Genomic DNA, 18,925 nt, shown 5'->3' on the forward strand with positions numbered 1-18,925 from the left:
ATTATATATATATATATATAATATATATATGTGTGTGTGTGTATATATATATATATACACACACACATATATATATTATATATATATACATATATATATATATTGAATGTTTTTGTTAGTCCACAGAAGATCTCCCACTAAAAAAATCCAATGATGTGAAATAAAGTTTTTCAAAACTAATGCAGTAAACATTTAGCGTCCAAATTTTCTCGATACATTACACCTTTTTGCTCTTTTATTCCTCTTTTTATTAATTGTTAATATTATTTTATAGCGCCACAGGCCGTTATAAAGTTACCTGCAGGCCGCAATTGAGCCCCAGTGACACATTTTTGGACACGACTGGTTAAAATAAATGTAATCAATACTACAAATCTAAAATGAAGGATGTTTTTTTAAATTGTCTTGGGATATTGTTAAATAATCATAGTATGTACAATTAAATATAAGCTCAAAATCCTCCGCTGACGTAAGTCTATAGTAATCACTGGTTAGGAAAGAACACATACGTAGAGGTGTCATGGAAAAAAGTTTGTTCAAGAAAACCAAAGTGAGCGGGTAAGGTTCAGAAAGTAGAGTTACCATGGTAACCAAATCTGAGTTTGACTCACAATCCCTCTTTTTTGTCACAGAAAACCCTGCATGTATATTCTCATGAGTTTTCACTTAACCTGTCTCTTGGAATAACTCCCTGATATATATGTAGATATTTATTTGACTCGTATTATGTTCTACATAAGGTGAATGTTTATATTCACCTTGGAGAAAGTGAACCACCAGGTTTAAGTAAATAAGGGTTGAGTCCATAATAAATTAAGTAGCCTTAGTTGGACATTCACATGTGGACTGGGTTAACTTTCACGAAAAGAGGCTATAAAGTCACATTTCGTAATGCGGAAAAGATAGCTCTATCCTGGAGGAGAGACTCCTAATCAAATTTCATGTCAACATTTAAGATACAACATACAGAGGTTGTTTTCCGGTCACTTACACCTGAACATCTCCTTACATGGTCAGGTCGTACTCTTCTGAATTAACACACACCCAGACAGAGAACGAAGGAAAATTAAACTGACGGTTTGGCTCCTCCAGGCTAGAAGTACCTCATTTTCCTGACCTGACCTCCTCCAGGTACTGCAGTCATGTATAATGACACTCGCTTGTGATAAAAGCAACTTTTGATTCAGATGTTTCTTTTTGATCCAGCCGCACTTTCCGTGTTGCCTTTCTGTCCGGACAAGGATGACAAGACCAGACATACACATCATACACAATAACAATGATGATACAAACATAATACATAACAAACAAGTACAAAGTTGACCTTTATATGACCTTTACAGTTAGTAAATGTTAAGAGGACAAACGACAGAAAGATTTTAAATCATGTACAGCAAAGGTTAAACTTTACTGTCCATGTTTGGGACCAACTTTAAAATGTGTTTTGTTTACAGAAACACATTTTAAATGACTTTTCTAATATTTTTAGACAATATTTTCAGCATAATTACATCACTGCTAAAACAATCCAATGTACATCCCTGTAGAAAACTAAGTTAACCACTATCAGAACTCATTGACAATTAAATCATATGTTATATATAAAAAAAGGCAGTCCAATGTTTTATTTCATTAATGGAAATCATACTTCTTGGCAGGTTTGAATTCACATTTTAAAAAAAGTACACAATTGAGATAATCAACACGTCTTGAGTTCATACAAAATGACAACAACTGTGAATAGGAACTAAAACACCTACAATTTCTAATTATAATCATCTAAATCAGGCATTCAAATGCAGCTTAGTTAGGCTCCAGCACCCCCCGTGACCCCGAAAGAGGACAAGCGGTAGAAAATGGATGGATGGATAAAAGAGAGATTGGCAACCTGCAGATCTTTTCGCTCTTTTGATTATTTTAAACACTTATTTTTTTAAACAGTGTATAAAATGGGCATTTTTAAAAATACCTTTATACTTTCTGAATCTCTGTGAGGCCATGATTGATTTCTGAGTACTAATTGGATGAAGTGTAGGGAGATGTTGCCAGTGCTGCCTGCAGGAGTAAAGGTCACCGCCTCTGTCCATGGGGCTGAGGACAGAGCCCCATCAGACGGGGGTGTGGGAGTGCTGACGGCGAGACACAGCTGGCAGGTGATTGGATTCCACAGGTGGTATGTGTTAGTCTAATCATCTGTCGTCTTTAAAAGCAACCGTCTGATCAAAACGTATGTTTGTTTTTTGTGTTGGCGAAACAAAAACAACATATCGACTTCTTATATTAAGCAAACCACACAATTGCCTTCTTCCCACAGAGCTCAAACCTACTTCCTGTACTTGTCTTCAGCTAACCCAGCAGGCACAAGACATTAAAACAAGGTTGAGAACTTGTTGGATTAGGTCCTGACGTTGAGCAACTCAAACATAACGTTAATACAACATGTTTGACGACGTTTAATTAATGTTGGGTTCTGATGTTGATTTGACCGTTGAATTTTGGTCAATTTCCAACCATTAATCTACAACACGAATACAACGTTTAAACAGCATGCATTTTGACGTACATTCAATATCACACAACAAAAAATGTTGGGTTGAAAAATAACCCAATTTAAAAAAAATAATAATAATAAAAATAAAAATAAAAAATAACCCAATTTTAACCCAACTGTTGGTTCAAAAAAGGACGAACCAAAACATTTAGTTACGATAACTTAAGTTTGGCTTATTTCAACCAAACTATTGGGTTGAATTATTTAACCCAAAAGTTGAGTTATGCTAACTCAATGTATGTTGATTGAAAATAATGTTAATGAGATTAATCCATAATAAAATTCCCTTCAAGAAAAAAGAAACGTTTTAATTAAAAAAAGCCTTTTACTCGTTGAAAAACAATCCAAAAATTTTTCATAATTTTGAAAACCCAGGAATTGAGTTAAAATAATATACTTATAACTAGAGATGTCCGATAATATCGGGCTACTTTAAAATGTAATATCGGAAATTATCGGTATCGGTTTCAAAAAGTTAAATTTATGACTTTTTAAAACGCTGCTGTACGGAGTGGTACACGGACGTAGGGAGAAGTACAGAGCGCCAATAAACCTTAAAGGCACTGCCTCTGCGTGGCGGCCCAATCACATAATATCTACGGCTTTTCACACACAGACACAAGTGAATCTAAGCATACTTGGTCAACAGCCATACAGGTCACACTGAGGGTGGCCGTATAAACAACTTTAACACTGTTACAAATATGCGCCACACCGTGAACCCACACCAAACAAGAATGACAAACGCATTTCGGGAGAACATCTGCACCGTAACATAACATAAACACAACAGAACAAATACCAAGAACCCCTTGCAGCACTAACTCTTCCGGGACTACAATATACACCATCGCTACCCCCTAATCCCACCCCACCTCAACCTCCTCTAAAACTCCTTTGTCCCACACGTTATTAGACTGTACAACTCCTCTCTGGGGCGGGGAGTGGGGGTTACAAGGATGACAGGGGATGCAAAACAATAACAGTGCAATACGTTTTCATACCATGGTCACTACTGCCTACTTTCTCTTGTTATATTCTTATTTTACTGTTATAGTTTTATTCCCATATTTGCTTTTTATTTATTATTCTTATTGTAATATTTCTCTATTTTGTTTCCATTTAAACCCCCATTATTTACTTTTTACTTTTTTTAAATTGATCTCAACTCCGTACACTGCTGCTGGAATTTAAATTTTCCTGAAGGAATCAATAAAGTACTATCTATCTATCTACAGTATCTACAGTATATATCTATCCTATCTATCTATCTATCTATCTATCTATCTATCTATCTATCTATCTATCTATCTATCTGGGTGAGCATGTCCCAAATTCCAATCTGCTGTTTTGAGGCATGTTTAAAAAAAATAATGCACTTTGTGACTTCAATAATAAATACGGCAGTGCCATGTCGGCACTTTTTTCCATAACTTGAGTTGATTTATTTTGGAAAACCTTGTTACATTGTTTAATGCATCCAGTGGGGCATCACAACAAAATTAGGCATAATAATGTGTTCATTCCACGACTGTATATATCGGTATCGATTGATATTGGAATCGGTAATTAAGAGTTGGACAATATCGTAATATCGGCAAAAAAGCCATTATCGGACATCTCCACTTATAACCTAAAAAACGGATTGCCTTTCATAAAATTGTAATCCAACATTAGTAACTCATAAATTAGGTTATCAAAAATAACCCAGCATTGTTTTAGTGTGCAGGCTGTGACATTGATTTGACCATCGAAATTTGGTCATTTCCCAACAAACAACGTTGTCTCATTTTACAAATACAACTATTTTACAACATAGTTTCAAAGTCAGTTTTAAAGGACATGTAAGTATAATTAACCTTGTATCAATGTATTGTGTCTGCTGAAAAGCCTTCTGGGTATTGTAGGTTAATAAACATTTATTTGGAAGTTGTTCATACATGTATGTATGTATGTATTTATTTATGTATGTTCCAAATAAATGTTTATTAACCTATGAAGCCGTTGGTGGTGTTTCTGTCTGTAATCATAATTATTAATCATTATTGTTATTACTTATAATTGATTTAAAGGCCTACTGAAACCCACTACTACCGACCGCGCAGTCTGATAGTTTATATATCAATGATGAAATATTAACATTGCAACACACTTTTTAGTATACTAAATTGCAATTTTGAATTTACCGCGAAGTGTCATGTTGAAAACGTCGCGGAATGATGACGTGAACGCGTGACGTCACGGACTATAAGGAAATATTAGCGCTGCGCACACACACAGCTAAAAGTCGTCTGCTTTAATCGCATAATTACACAGTATTCTGGACATCTGTGTTGCTGAATCTTTTGTAATTTGTTCAATTAATAATGGAGATGTCAAAGTAGAAAAATGGATTTGGGAAGCTTTGGCCTTTAGCCACACAAACACACGGTGATTCCTTGTTTAAAATACCCGGAGGTGAAACCTTACTATGGATCAGAGCGGTCAAGCAAACATGGATCTCGACCAAATGTCAACCAGCAGTTTTCGGTGAGAAAATTGTGGTAAAAAGTCGCCACTTACCGGAGATCAGCTGAGCTTGTGCCGTCCATACAGCTGCCGTCGACTTCCATCAGACACTGGCGTCAACACACCCGTGGATACACCCTTCTGACTATTAGGTACTATTAAACTCACTAAAACACTAGCAACCCAATAGAAAGATAAGGGATTTCCCAGAATTATCCTAGTAAATGTGTCTAAAAAAATCTGAATCCGTCCCAATGCAATCGCGTTTTTTTTTAACTTGATTTTTAATTTTTTTTCAAGTCCGTCGCTATCAATATTCTCAAACACTAATCTTTCATCCTCACTCAAATTAATGGGGAAATTGTCGTTTTCTCGGTCCGAATAGCTCTTTTTGTTGGAGGCTCCCATTAAAGACAATGTGAGGATGTGAGGAACCCTCACACGGGTGACATCATCGTCTGCGACTTCCGGTAAAGGCAAGGCTTTTCTATTAGCGACCAAAAGTCGCGAACTTTATCGTCGATGTTCTCTACTAAACCCTTTCAGCAAAAATATGGCAATATCGTGAAATGATCAAGTATGACACATAGAATGGACCTGCTATCCCTGTTTAAATAAGAAAATGTAATTTCAGTAGGCCTTTAAACAGAACAATAATTTGACAAAGAGCTCTGAGAATGGACTTTTACTGCCATCTAGTGTTTACTTTTCATTCTGTGTGGTATAAAACGAGTAGAACTTCAATACGGTAATGTTTTTCAATTTTTGTTAGTTTTTTTTTTTTTTAGGTTAAGGTTACAAGGAACACTTAAAACAATGATAAGAAATGAATAAAATCACAACAGTTAGATGTTATTTACGAAGTAGGCCTTTTAAAAAAGAATTTGCAACTTTTTCAAAAAGCTGCTGCAAATTTAGTCGTTTTTTTACTGGGCCAAAGACAAAGAATGACAATTACCAGAGGGTCTGATAAAATACCGTATTTTTTGGATTATAAGTCGCTATTTTTTTTATAGTTTGGCCGGGGGTTTGACATATACTCCGGAGTGACTTGTGTGAAATTATTAACACATTACCGTGAAATATCCAAAAATATTATTATTTTTCTCTTTCGCGGAAGAGATGGTGAAAATGTCAGCAATCGTCACACAGACCCCAACTAATAAGAATTCGGCGGGGGAGGGTTATGGCAGAAGTGCATTGTGGGTCATGGGATGCTAACTGCTATATGCTATATGCTACTGCCGTAGCTATTAAAATGGATCATTTCATCGTTGGCGGTAATTTATAAAAACTGAGAAGGGCTGAACAAAAATGGCACCGAAAAGGAAATCATGTACTGCAGATTACAAGCTGGACGTAGTGAAATATGCAGCAGAAAACGACAAGAGGAAGCATCGCATACCTTTGGAGTTGGCAGAGTTGTTTGGATTTCATGGGATTTATCGATTAGGAGTGATAGATTGTTTGGTAAACATAGAGCATGTTCTATATGTTATAGTTATTTGAATGACTTTTACCATAATATGTTACGTTAACATATCAGGCACCTTCTCAGTTGGTTATTTATGCGTCATATAACGTACACTTATTCAGCCTGTTGTTCACTATTCTTTATTTATTTTAAATTGCCTTTCAAATGTCTATTCTTGGTGTTGGATTTTATCAAATAAATTTCCCCCAAAAATGCGACTTATACTCCAGTGAGATGTACATGTGTTTTTTTCCTGCTTTATTATGCATTTTCGGCCGGTGCGACTTATACTCCGAAAAATACGGTAACAACTGTTGTACTTATAAAAAAGTGCACTTACATCTTGTCAAAGCATCTTCCTGCTGGAAAATGTTGAATGGACTTTTGAGACACCGCCCTCTGCTGGATTCATGGATGCCGCACTCTTTACCCCAAACCGCTTTGTATTCAAGTTATCATTAAAAAAAATATATTTACAATTAAGAGCGAATATGCGAGGAAGTAAATGTTAAACCTTGAGCAGGCGACGATTTGCAGTTTTCACCTAATTGTCAAAAATGACTCACACAGCTGGAAAACACGGAGGAAGAGGGGTTAATGCGTCTGCCTTACGATACGAATGTCCTGAGTAGTCCTGAGTTCAATACCGGGCTCGGGATCTCTTTTGCATGTTCTCCCTGTGACTGTGTGGGTTCCCTCCGGGTACTCCGGCTTCCTCCTACCTGGGGATAGGTTAATTGGCAACAATAAATTCGCCCTAGTGTGTGAATGTTGTCTGTCTATCTGTGTTGGCCCTGTGATGAGGGGGCGACTTGTCCAGGGTGTACCCCGCCTTCCGCCCGAATGTAGCTGAGATAGACTACAGCTTCCCCCGCAACCCTGAAAGGGACAAGCGGTAAAAAAATGGATGGACTCACACAGCGTCGTGTCCTTGCCAGCTGCATGTTTACAGGCACTGATTATGCAGAGGTGGAGTTAGTATTGTGTTTTGAACTGCTGCTCCAGATGGCGCATTCCTTCCTCCAGTTCGCGCAGCATGTGTTTGGACTTGTCCTGCATAATGCAGGCCTCCTGGAGAGTTTCGTCCACGGAGCGCCGCGGGACCACGCGCTGTGAGGGTCGCGACGACCTGTGTTTGTCCTGCCTGGAGGCACCGGCCCTCGAGGGCGAGCTGGAATTGTTGGCGTACATGTGGACGGCTTGAGGGTGGAGGTAGAGACTGAGGAGCACGGGACATGGACTGTTAGCGTGACAAGAAGACGGAGGTCAGCTGATTAGTGTGTCAAGGTTCCTTACAGCAGTGATGTGGGACACACAGCGGCTGCCGCCACTCTGCCGGGACACTCGGGTTTGTGGCTGGAGGTCGGGGCGACGTTTGAGTCCTTGCAACAGTCTGAAGAAGTGAAGTACAATGATCATTATTATCACTACATACTGTGTATACATTATTGTATGTATTATTATATTACATATTAGTAGTAGGCTCTGTGGGATCTGAACCGAGTATGTTGTTGTGGCTTGTGCAGCCCTTTGAGACACTTGTGATTTAGGGCTATATAAATAAACAAAGATTTATTGATTGATTGATAGTACACTGCAAAAAGGCAGTGTTCAAAAACAAGAAAACATAAAATATTAAAGCTGCAAGCAGCATTGGTCGGGTTCGCCTTTGGCTGCTCCGCTTTGGCTGCTGCCCCCGCGACTGAAGCCCTGGTCTTATTCAGACCAACATAGAGGTCTTTGTTTCATGTCTCTACGACATTCCTAACAGAAGTTACAAGCAGTTTTGTCTGGAAAAAGGTGACGGCTTTTTACAAAACTTTTATTTTGAAGGGGTAATTGCCAACTTCCTGTTGATTTTAACTGAAAGATGCCAATTATCAAAATGTAGGTCTAAGTGAGACCTACATTGAGGTTTTTGTTTCATGTCTGTCCGACATTCCTACCAGAAGTTACAAGCAGTTTTATCTGTTTCCCCTTCCTAGGAGCAGTTTTTTCTGTGTTTTATTCAAAAATTGCAATAGAGCGCAATTTTGAGTTTTAAGGTTTGGTTTTTTCACTAGATCGCAATTTTTGCCAGTCCTGATGTGTGTGCCAAGTTTGGTGAGTTTTGAAGCATTTTATGGGGGTCAAATTTCAGTTCAAAGAGGCAAAAATGGAATTTTTTGCGAAAATTTCGTTTTGAAGGGGTTTTTGCCAACTTCCTGTTGATTTTTGCTCTAGAAGGTTGGAATTGGAAATATAGGTCTAAGTCAGACCTACATAGTGGTTTTTGTTTCGTGTCTCTACGACATTCCTAACGGAAGTTACAAGCAGTCTGTTTTTAATCTCTTCCTCGGGGGCGCTAGCGCGCAATTTTCATTTTTGGGATTTGGTTGCTTAATAGGTTGGGAAGGTCCACCGTACCGATGTGTGTGCCAAATTTGGTGAGTTTTAGAGCATGTTAAGGGGGTCAAATTAGGGGGAGAAGGTGCGGTATAATAAAGAATAATAATAATAATAATAATAATAATAATAATAAAACGCACCAGATTCAATGGAGTCCTTTGCCATAGGCAGGGCGGACCCTAAATATGCCAATAGAACAAGAAAATTTGGCTTGTTAAAAAAAGGAAAATTAGCTAACTTCAATGAACCCAAAAATACCTTAAAAATATATATATTCTCATTAATAACTACTGTGCTACTATATGAGTATGTATTTTGGATTGTTTCATTGAAAATAAAACAGCAAAGTCAATTTGGCTGTCATCTGTTTTAATATGAGACACAATTGTGTCAAAGTCATGATTTTTTTTTTTCATGCTTGAAATAAGTGTTGACGACACAGCTTTGAAACAGTTGATATTCTAGTTTTTAGCATGTTTTACTCAATATCCATCCATCCATCCATTTTCTACCGCTTATTCCCTTTCGGGGTCGCGGGGGGGCGCTGGCGCCTATCTCAGCTACAATTGGGCAGAAGGCGGGGTACACCCTGGACAAGTCGCCACCTCATCGCAGGGCCAACACAGATAGACAGACAACATTCACACTCACATTCACACACTAGGGCCAATTTAGTGTTGCCAATCAACCTATCCCCAGGTGCATGTCTTTGGAAGTGGGAGGAAGCCGGAGTACCCGGAGGGAACCCACGCATTCACGGGGAGAACATGCAAACTCCACACAGAAAGATCCTCAGCCTGGAATTGAACCCAGGACTGCAGGACCTTCGTATTGTGAGGCAGATGCACTAACCCCTCTGCCACCGTGAAGCCCGTTTTACTCAATATAGTTCGTAAAATCTCAGCAACAAGCTGTAATATCTTACTGAAATCATTTAGGACCAAAACACTTACAAGTAAAACACTAATATAAAATCTGCTGAGAAAAACATTATCACCCTTATTTGAGATATTTAGTCTTACTTAGATTTCAGTTTTTGCAGTGTAGCTCATGCTGGTTGCTAAAAAAACATCCTGTGTTGCGTAGTGCAAAGTGTGTAGTCCAACCTGCGTGCTAACACACCTCAAAAACCGGTGAGACGGCACAAAAATCATGCTAATACTAGCACAGGAGCAAGATGGCTTTTTCGACTAATTTAACAAGTGTATAACAGAATCTGAAATAGAGATTTCCCCTTACAAAAAAAATGTGAGAAAAAGCACACATAAACAAGTTAGATAGAATCAACAAAACTTGCAACAGAAGGAGGGAGTATAACTCAAAGTCAAATGTGTTCCTGTATGACGCATTACCTGCTCAGTGGCCTTGTGGTTAGAGTACCCGTCCTGAGATCGTTAGGTTGTGAGTTCAAACCCCGGCCGAGTCATACCAAAGAGTATAAAAATGGGACCCATTACCTCCCTGCTTGGCACTCAGCATCAAGGGTTGGACTTGGGGGTTAAATCACCAAAAATGATTGCAGGGTGCGGCCACCGCTGCTGCTCACTGCTCCCCTCACCTCCCAGGGGGTGATCAGCGGTGATGGGTCAAATGCAGAGGATAATTTCACCACACCTAGTGTGTGTGCGACAATCATTGGTACTTTAACTTTTAACTTTAAGACTAACGTTAAATATGTTATTAGCCAGCTAGCTTTTCGACCAAATTTTACAGGTATACCCTCCATCCATTCTCTACTGCTTGTCGCTATTGGGGTCACGGGGGGTGCTGGAGCCTATTTCAGCTGCATTCCGGCAGAAGGCGGTATACACCCTGGACAAGTCGCCACCTCATGGCAGGGCCAACACAGATAGACAGACAACATTCACACTCACATTCACACACTAGGGCCAATTTAGTGTTGCCAATCAACCTATCCCCAGGTGCATGTCTTTGGAAGTGGAGGGAAGCAGGAGTACCCAGAGGGAACATGCAAACTCCACACAGAAAGACTCCGATCCCTGAATCTTTGTATTGTGAGGCACATGCACTAACCCCTGTTCCACCGTGCTGCCATGAAATAATATTTATCTATGGCATTCACGTGCAGAGCGCATACCTTTTACATGCTATAACATATCAAACATACTTTATAAATTAATAGAGTCAATTAGCATGTTAGGTGGGTGTGTATTTCAAGCAAGGTGTGTTTTGATGCCACGCAAACGCAGCGCGTTGGAGTGACGTTATACGGCGACAGAGAGACCCCAGGTTGTCCTGATACCAATATTTTGGTAGCAGTACTAAAATGTATATTGAAACTTTTATATATATATATATATATATATATATATATATATATATATATATATATATATATATATATATATATATATTGCCGCAGGGCAAATAGTATGCGCCTGCCTTGAATTACTGCCGGGTCAAACTTGCTTCGCAAAATAATTAGCGCATGCTTAGTATTACCGCCTGGTCAAACTCGTGACGTCACGAGTGACACTTCCTCTATTATCATTTTCAAAATGGAGGAGGCTGATTTCAATACCGGTAATTTGAAATCGCATAAAGGCAAGAAGATTAAGAGCTATTCAGTAAGATTTAAGGTCCAAGCTTACATCACACTCAAATTTTTACTGCATGCCTCTGGTAAGTGCCGGAGTGAGAAGAGGTTTTAAAATAATTATTGCATGCTTACTTTTACCGCATGCCTTTGGTAAGCGCAGGAGTGAGAAGAAGTTTTAAATTAATAAGCGCCCCGGCGGCAATTCAAGGAAATAAGGTATATATATATATATATATATATATATATATATATATATATATACATACATATATATATATATATATATATATACATATATATACATATATATATATATATATATACATACATACATATATATATTATATATATATATATATATATATATATATATACACACATACATACGCATATATATACATATACCCACATATATATATATATATATATATATATATATATATATATATATATACACACACATACACACGCATATATATACATATACCCACATATATATATATATATATATATATATATATATATATACACACATATAGATACATATACCCACATATATATACATATACCCACATATATATATATATATATATATATATACACACATATATATACATATACCCGCATACATATACAATACACATACCCACATATATATATACACACATATTTATATATATGTATGTGTAAATATATATATATATATATATATATATATATATATATATATATATATATACATACATATATATATACACACATATATATATACACACATATATATACATATACCCACATATATATATACACATATATTTATATATATGTATGTGTGTGTATATATATATATATATATATATATATATATATATATATATATATATATATATATATAGTCACTGAAGGCATCAAAACTATGAATGAACACATGTGGAGTTATGTACTTAAATAACCGAAAACATGTTTTATATTCTAGTTTCTTCCAAATAGCCACCCTTTGCGTTGATTACTGCTTTGCAAACTCTTAGCGTTCTCTCGATGAGCTTCAAGAGATGGTCACCTGAAATGGTTTTCGCTTCACAGTGTCATAGTTTTGATGCCTTCAGTGACAATCTACAATGTAAATAGTCAGCAAAATAAAGAAAACACATTAAAATGAGAAGGTGTGTCCAAACTTTTGGCCTGTACTGTATATTTTAGTGTCTTCTTAAAGTCAGAAAGTTGCCATTTGAAGTGACTAAAGTTTTTTTCGTCGTGTCTGTTATCTTACTGTACGTCCTCCAAGACTAGTGGTTCATTATTTATGCGAGGAGTTGTACAATCCCTCTTACCCGGCTCACTTCTTCTCCTGGCATCGTGATATCCACAATACGGACCATGATGACAATGGCAGCAGCAGACGTGGGTTGCCTTAAGGTTGCCGCCCGCTGAGTCAGACGGTCAAAAATGAGTCAAATTAAAAATTTGTCCACAAGTCACATTGCAGATGTGGACTTTCTGCTGCTTACTTTCTGAGGAGCCACTGTGACGTGACAAGCACTGAGGACAAGGAGGAGCTCCACCTGTTTCGTTATCACCTTTCTCAGGCTTAGCGAGGTCCTGCTCTTTAGAACACAGACATATATTATCAATTATTGTTCATTTGATTTCAGCACGCTAAGTTTTATTGTTGAAGGAGTGGCGGTCATACTGATGTGGTGGACGTGTGGCACACTTGGGTTTGAAGTTTTGCTGTCAGCTACTGCAATCGACGTCTGAGTAGATCTCGTCACCAGCAGATGACTGGCTGAGTTTTCAAGGTCTGACGCAGTTGCTGAAAAAGCAAAAAATAATACAGTCTTCATACAGTGAAAGCAGCTCAAGTCGCCTACGCTTACATCGACAATCTGTCTATGTTGACCACACTGCAAAAACTGAAATCTAAGATTTGCTTATTTTTTGTCTGATAAGATAATTCTTCTCACGAAGCAGATTGTGTGTTAGAGTGTTTTACTTGTTTTAAATATTGGTCCTAAATTATCTCGCAAAGATATATACTGATATTGTAGCTGAGATTTTATGACCTATATTGAGTAAAACATGCTTGAAACTAGAATATCAACTCTTGCAAAGCTGTGTCATCAACACCCACAAGTATAAAACTTTTTTTTCAAAGTAGTAATTTCTTATTTCAAGCAAGAAATAAAAAATCATGACTTTGACACTGTGTCTCATAATTAATTAATTACGGTGTTTTTCTTTTTTTTATCAAAGAGCGCCAACCGAAGTGGAATTCTGCTTGGGTCCACAAAAAATTTGGGACCCCAAGTGGTAATTTATTTAAAAAATAAATTAGGTTGACGTGTGTTGTTGTATTGTTAACTTTCTTCTCACACTATATTGCCAAAAGTATTTGGCCACCTGCCTTGACTTACATATGAACCTGAAGTGCCATCCCATTCTTAACCCATAGGGTTCAATATGATGTCGGTCCACCTTTTGCAGCAATTACAGCGTCAACTCTTCTGGGAAGGCTGTCCACAAGGTTGTGGAGTGTGTTTATAGAAATTTTCAAGCATTCTTCCAAAAGCGCATTGGTGAGGTCACACATGTTGTTCGAAAAGGCTTGGCTCTGAGTCTACGTTCTAATTCATCCCAAAGGTGTTCTATTGGGTTCAGGTCAGGACTCTGTGCAGGGCAGTCAAGGTCATCCACACCAGACTCTGTCATCCATGTCTTTATAGACCTCTCTTTGTGCACTGGTGCACAGTCATGTTTGAAGAGGGAGGGGCCTGCTCCAAACTGTTCCCACAAGGTTGGGAGCATAGAATTGTTTGGTATCCTGGAGCATTCAACGTTCCTTTAACTGGAACTAAGGGGCCAAGCCCAACTCCTGAAAAACAACCCCATACCGTAATTCCTCCTCCACCAAATTTCACACTCGGCACAATGCAGTCCGAATTGTACCGTTCTCCTAGCAACCTCCAGACCCAGACTCGTCCATCAGATTGCCAGATGAAAAAGCGTGATTCATCACTCCAGAAAACACGTCTCCACTGCTCTAGAGTCCAGTGGCAAACGTGTTTTACATCACTGCATCCCACGTTTTGCGTAGGACTTGGTGATGTATGGCTTAGATGCAGCTGCTCGGCCATTAAAACCCATACCATGAAGCTTTCTGCGTACTTTACGTGGGCTAATTGGAAGGTCACATGAAGTTTGGAGCTCTGTAGCAACTGATTGTGCAGAAGGTTTTTGCAATATGCTGACCCCTCTCTGTCAGTTTACGTGGTCTACCACTTATTGGCTGACTTGCTGTTGTTCCCCAATTCTTCATTTTTCTTATAATAAAGCCGACAGTTGACTTTGGAATATTTAGGAGCAGGGAAACCACTTGCACTCTACTGGGCATTGAACACTTCAACAGTGTACAAAAAGCTCTATTTAAAATTAAATTAAAATATATCTTACGTGGTGCTGTCAATATTAAAATAATTGTATAAAACAAATGAAAAAATTAAGATATAAAATATTTGAACTCGCAATTTGTAGCACCCGTTTGATGCCATATAAACCAGTGGTATTGCTCGTAGTAGTCGATTGATCCGTGGGAAAACCGCCGGGATAGATTCCGGGGTTGGCCGACATCGTCTCACAAGATGAAGTTTCTCTTAAATATCATCCATCCATCCATTTTCTACTGCTTTTTCCCTTTGTGGTTGCGGGGGGCGCTGGTGCCTATCTCAGCTACAATCTCTCAAATTTCCTTCTTGAAAATGGCCTTGCAAATATATATCTGACACCTAATCAACATTTTGCTCTCCTTTGTGCGTACGGGTGAGTTTTATGTGGCTCTCTATGGCTCATATGGTTACTGTGTCACTTCCTGTTTTCATAACTTGTGATTGGATACTCACAAGTGAGTATCCAATCACAGCACAAGGCCATCGAGAAGGCCTTACTGACAACAACTCGTGATGTGATTGGCTATGGTATTTGTCTATCAACCGTATGTGCCCGTTCACTTACAGTGCAGCGACGCCTGCATTGTTGATTTCTGAAGGCCCTGGCAGATTTCGTACAGAATGGCCAACTGAACAGCTGAATTCTGATTGGATAAAAACTCTAACCTAAAAACAACAGCAATGGAAATAGCATAAACTAACACAAAACGGCACATGAAAAAAGATCCAAAATAGACCATTTCTCGGGAGTGCGCCTTATAATCCAATACACCTTATGGTCCAGACATTCCGCACACTAGATGACTGTTTACCTAGAATTGACCAACACACTTTAATATTTCGATGTTTGGGATCCAAAGAGATGGACCGAAAAACATTCTTAAAATATAATTGCCTTCCTTTGTTTTTTTAAACTGTTGGTGGTCATTCAACACATACCTGTTGTTGTTTAGTATGTTCACTAGAGGGCAGTCATTATTCATATCAGCTGAGATTTCAAAACTACACACCTGACTTAAGGTTAAGAACGCCTTCAACCTAATGTTGACCGGTCAAACACACACACCTATACACACAATCAGCACAAAGAAAAAGTAATTTGATCAAATTGATATATCTTGTTCATTTGCTGTTGTTCTGATCTAAATCCTGAATGCAAGGTCAGCACTTTCTGCGACTCTTTCGCATTTTCTTCTGTTATTGAAAATAAAATAAAAAATCCAAAATATATTATTTTGGATTTGTCAGATCTAATAGATTGCTACATTGCAAACGGCGCATCCGAAAGTCACTGTGAGTAAGCGGCTTGAAGATGATCTGTAAAACATACTCTATGTAACATTTTGACCAAAGAACCACCATTACATGTTATGTAGACCACAAGGAAGTGTTTTCAATTTAGAAAAAATAAAAAATATGACCCCTTTAATGCGCCAAGTGTCCCTTTTATATGAAAAAAGATCTAAAATTGACCAGTGCGCCGTATAATCCGGTGTGCCCTAGGGATTGGAAATTACGGTAAATGAATCAATCACTGCAATGCCCCAAGTGTACATAATAGACCAGTGGTTCTCAAATGGGGGTACGCGTACCCCTGGGGGTACTTGAAGGTATGCCAAGGGGTACGTGAGATTTTTAAAAAATATTCTAAAAATAGCAACAATTCAAAAATCCTTTATTAATATATTTATTGAAAAATACTTCAACAAAATATGAATGTAAGTTCATAAACTGTGAAAAAAAATACAACAATGCAATATTCAGTGTTGACAGCTGGATCTTTTGTGGACATTTTTCATAAATATTGATGTCAAAGATTTCTTTTTTGTGGTGAAAAGTTTAGAATTAAGTTCATGAATCCAGATGGATCTCTATTACAATCCCCAAAGAGGGCACTTTAAGTTGATGATTACTTCTATGTGTAAAAATCTTGATTTATAATTGAATCACTTGTTTATTTTTCAACAAGTTTTTAGTTATTTTTATATCTTTTTTTCCATATAGTTCAAGAAAGACCACTACAAATGAGCAATATTTTGCACTGTTATACAATTTAATAAATCAGAAACTGATGACATAATCCTGTATTTTACTTCTTTATCTCTTTTTTTCAACCAAAAATGCTTTGCTCTGATTAGGGGGTACTTGAATTTAAAAAAATGTTCACAGGGGGTACATCACTGAAAAAAGGTTGAGAACCACTGTAATAGACTATTATCAGAGAATGAAGTATACCAACTCACACGAGTCAGGTTGTATTTGTTGTTTGTGTGTCAATTTTCTCCTGGCTGCACGTCTCCCCACCTTCTGCACCTCATCCTCGAAAATCGTCCAAGTCTTTTGGCTGCTGTCGTCTCGATCAACTGATGGCTCCACAGACCTGAGCAACGGCAAGAGGACAACGAATGGAAGTTAATGTGAAAAAACATCCACAGAGAGACAAGAAAACAGCCACCGTCGAACCAAGGCCAGGTTAGAGCACAATCAGTTAGAATAATACATAATGTTGGATATAGAGAACATACAAATCCTTTATTTATTGAATCAAAGATACTGAAATTCCGCGACATAGTGAATTTGCAAACAGCTACAATTATACACAAAGCAAACTATAACCATCTACCCAAGAATATACATTTTTTCTCAACAAAAGAGAAATATAATCTTAGAGAAAAATGTAACTTAAAACATTTGTACGCATGTACAACACTTAAGACCTTCAGTATATCTGTATGTGGAATTAAACTATGGAATGGATTAAGCAAGGCAATCAAACAATGTACTAATATGATCCACTTCAAGAAACTCTTCAAACTTAAAGTGTTTACAAAGTACAAAAAAGAAGAACCATGATAAACATTCTGAATTCATTTACCCATTCATTCTTTCATTCTCAAAATATTCTTACATATCTCATCGTATGGAATAAAACTTACTTCAACAATTATTTATTTATTTTTATTGTGATTACTTATGGAGTATATTGTGGAGACTTTGAGAATAGGAAGTGAACAAAAGTTTTAGGAACTGTTATGTAAAAAAAAAAAAGGGGTTGCTTCTTCCTACTCCTTTTCGAACATGTTGAAAAGAGAAACTGGAATTTGTGATGTATTATGTTGTACCGTATGCTTGCATGTTCGAAATAAACTCAAACTCATTTCAGGAGGGATTTTGGTTGTCCTTGTTATCCATCCATCCATTTTCTACAGCCTATTCCCTTTTGGGGTCGCGGGGGGTGCCGGCGCCTATCTCAGCTACAATCGGGCGGAAGGCGGCGTACACCCTGGACAAGTCGTCACCTCATCGCAGGGCCAGCACAGATAGACAGACAACATTCACACTCACATTCACACACTAGGGCCAATTTAGTGTTGCCAATCAATCTATCCCCAGGTGCATGTCTTTGGAAGTGGGAGGAAGCCGGAGTACCCGGAGGGAACCCACGCATTTACTTTATTGCTAAATAGGTGACGTCTGATATTTTTATTACTGACATTGTATATGCCGTATGCTGACAAGCACACGTAGGATGGAGCCGCTGCGCAATCGCCTCTTTTCTCAGAGCGGTGTGTGTAACTGTCAGTTTGCACATACTTTTCAAACATACTAAATAATAATACAAAATAGGGCTCTGAGTTGAGTTTTATCCATGATAAATCAAACTGCGCATGCTAAATAATTATATTTGCATCTTCTCCTCCCAGTATTGTAGGCGCTCTGATGACTGGCATATATATTTTGCATATTCAGGAGGACAGACAAGCTAAATGGAATGCACTCCTTATGCTGCTAACTAAAGAGACCCAATCGTCTATGGCCTATGTGTCAAAGTCAAGACCCTATGGTCCCCGGGATGATATTTGATTAGTATTGGAACCGGCCCGCAGGCCACAGCCGCCTGCTGCTGTTTTGCACGCACCAATACTCAATCAATCTTGGCACTAGTAATTTTCAAAATGGGGTCGCAGGGACCCCATCAAGTCATAAAAATGGGCGCCCAC

The 18,925-nt window shown here is 38.0% G+C and overlaps 1 protein-coding gene across 1 annotated transcript in view; it reads right to left on the minus strand.

The window, feature by feature from the left end:
• Positions 1-6,064: 6,064 nt before the first annotated feature.
• Positions 6,065-18,925, minus strand: part of LOC133536550 (uncharacterized) — a 43,959-nt gene continuing 31,098 nt past the window's right edge. The window contains exons 15-20 of the mRNA XM_061877179.1: positions 17,168-17,304; positions 13,172-13,294; positions 12,990-13,085; positions 12,813-12,908; positions 7,830-7,926; positions 6,065-7,752 (exon numbers count right to left, since the gene is read on the minus strand). Coding sequence (XP_061733163.1) covers positions 7,509-7,752; positions 7,830-7,926; positions 12,813-12,908; positions 12,990-13,085; positions 13,172-13,294; positions 17,168-17,304 — 793 coding nt within the window. The 3' untranslated portion in view covers positions 6,065-7,508. The remainder of the gene's footprint in view (positions 7,753-7,829; positions 7,927-12,812; positions 12,909-12,989; positions 13,086-13,171; positions 13,295-17,167; positions 17,305-18,925) is intronic.

This window comes from Nerophis ophidion, linkage group LG17 (assembly GCF_033978795.1).
Source record: "Nerophis ophidion isolate RoL-2023_Sa linkage group LG17, RoL_Noph_v1.0, whole genome shotgun sequence".
NCBI classification, from domain to species: domain Eukaryota; kingdom Metazoa; phylum Chordata; class Actinopteri; order Syngnathiformes; family Syngnathidae; genus Nerophis; species Nerophis ophidion.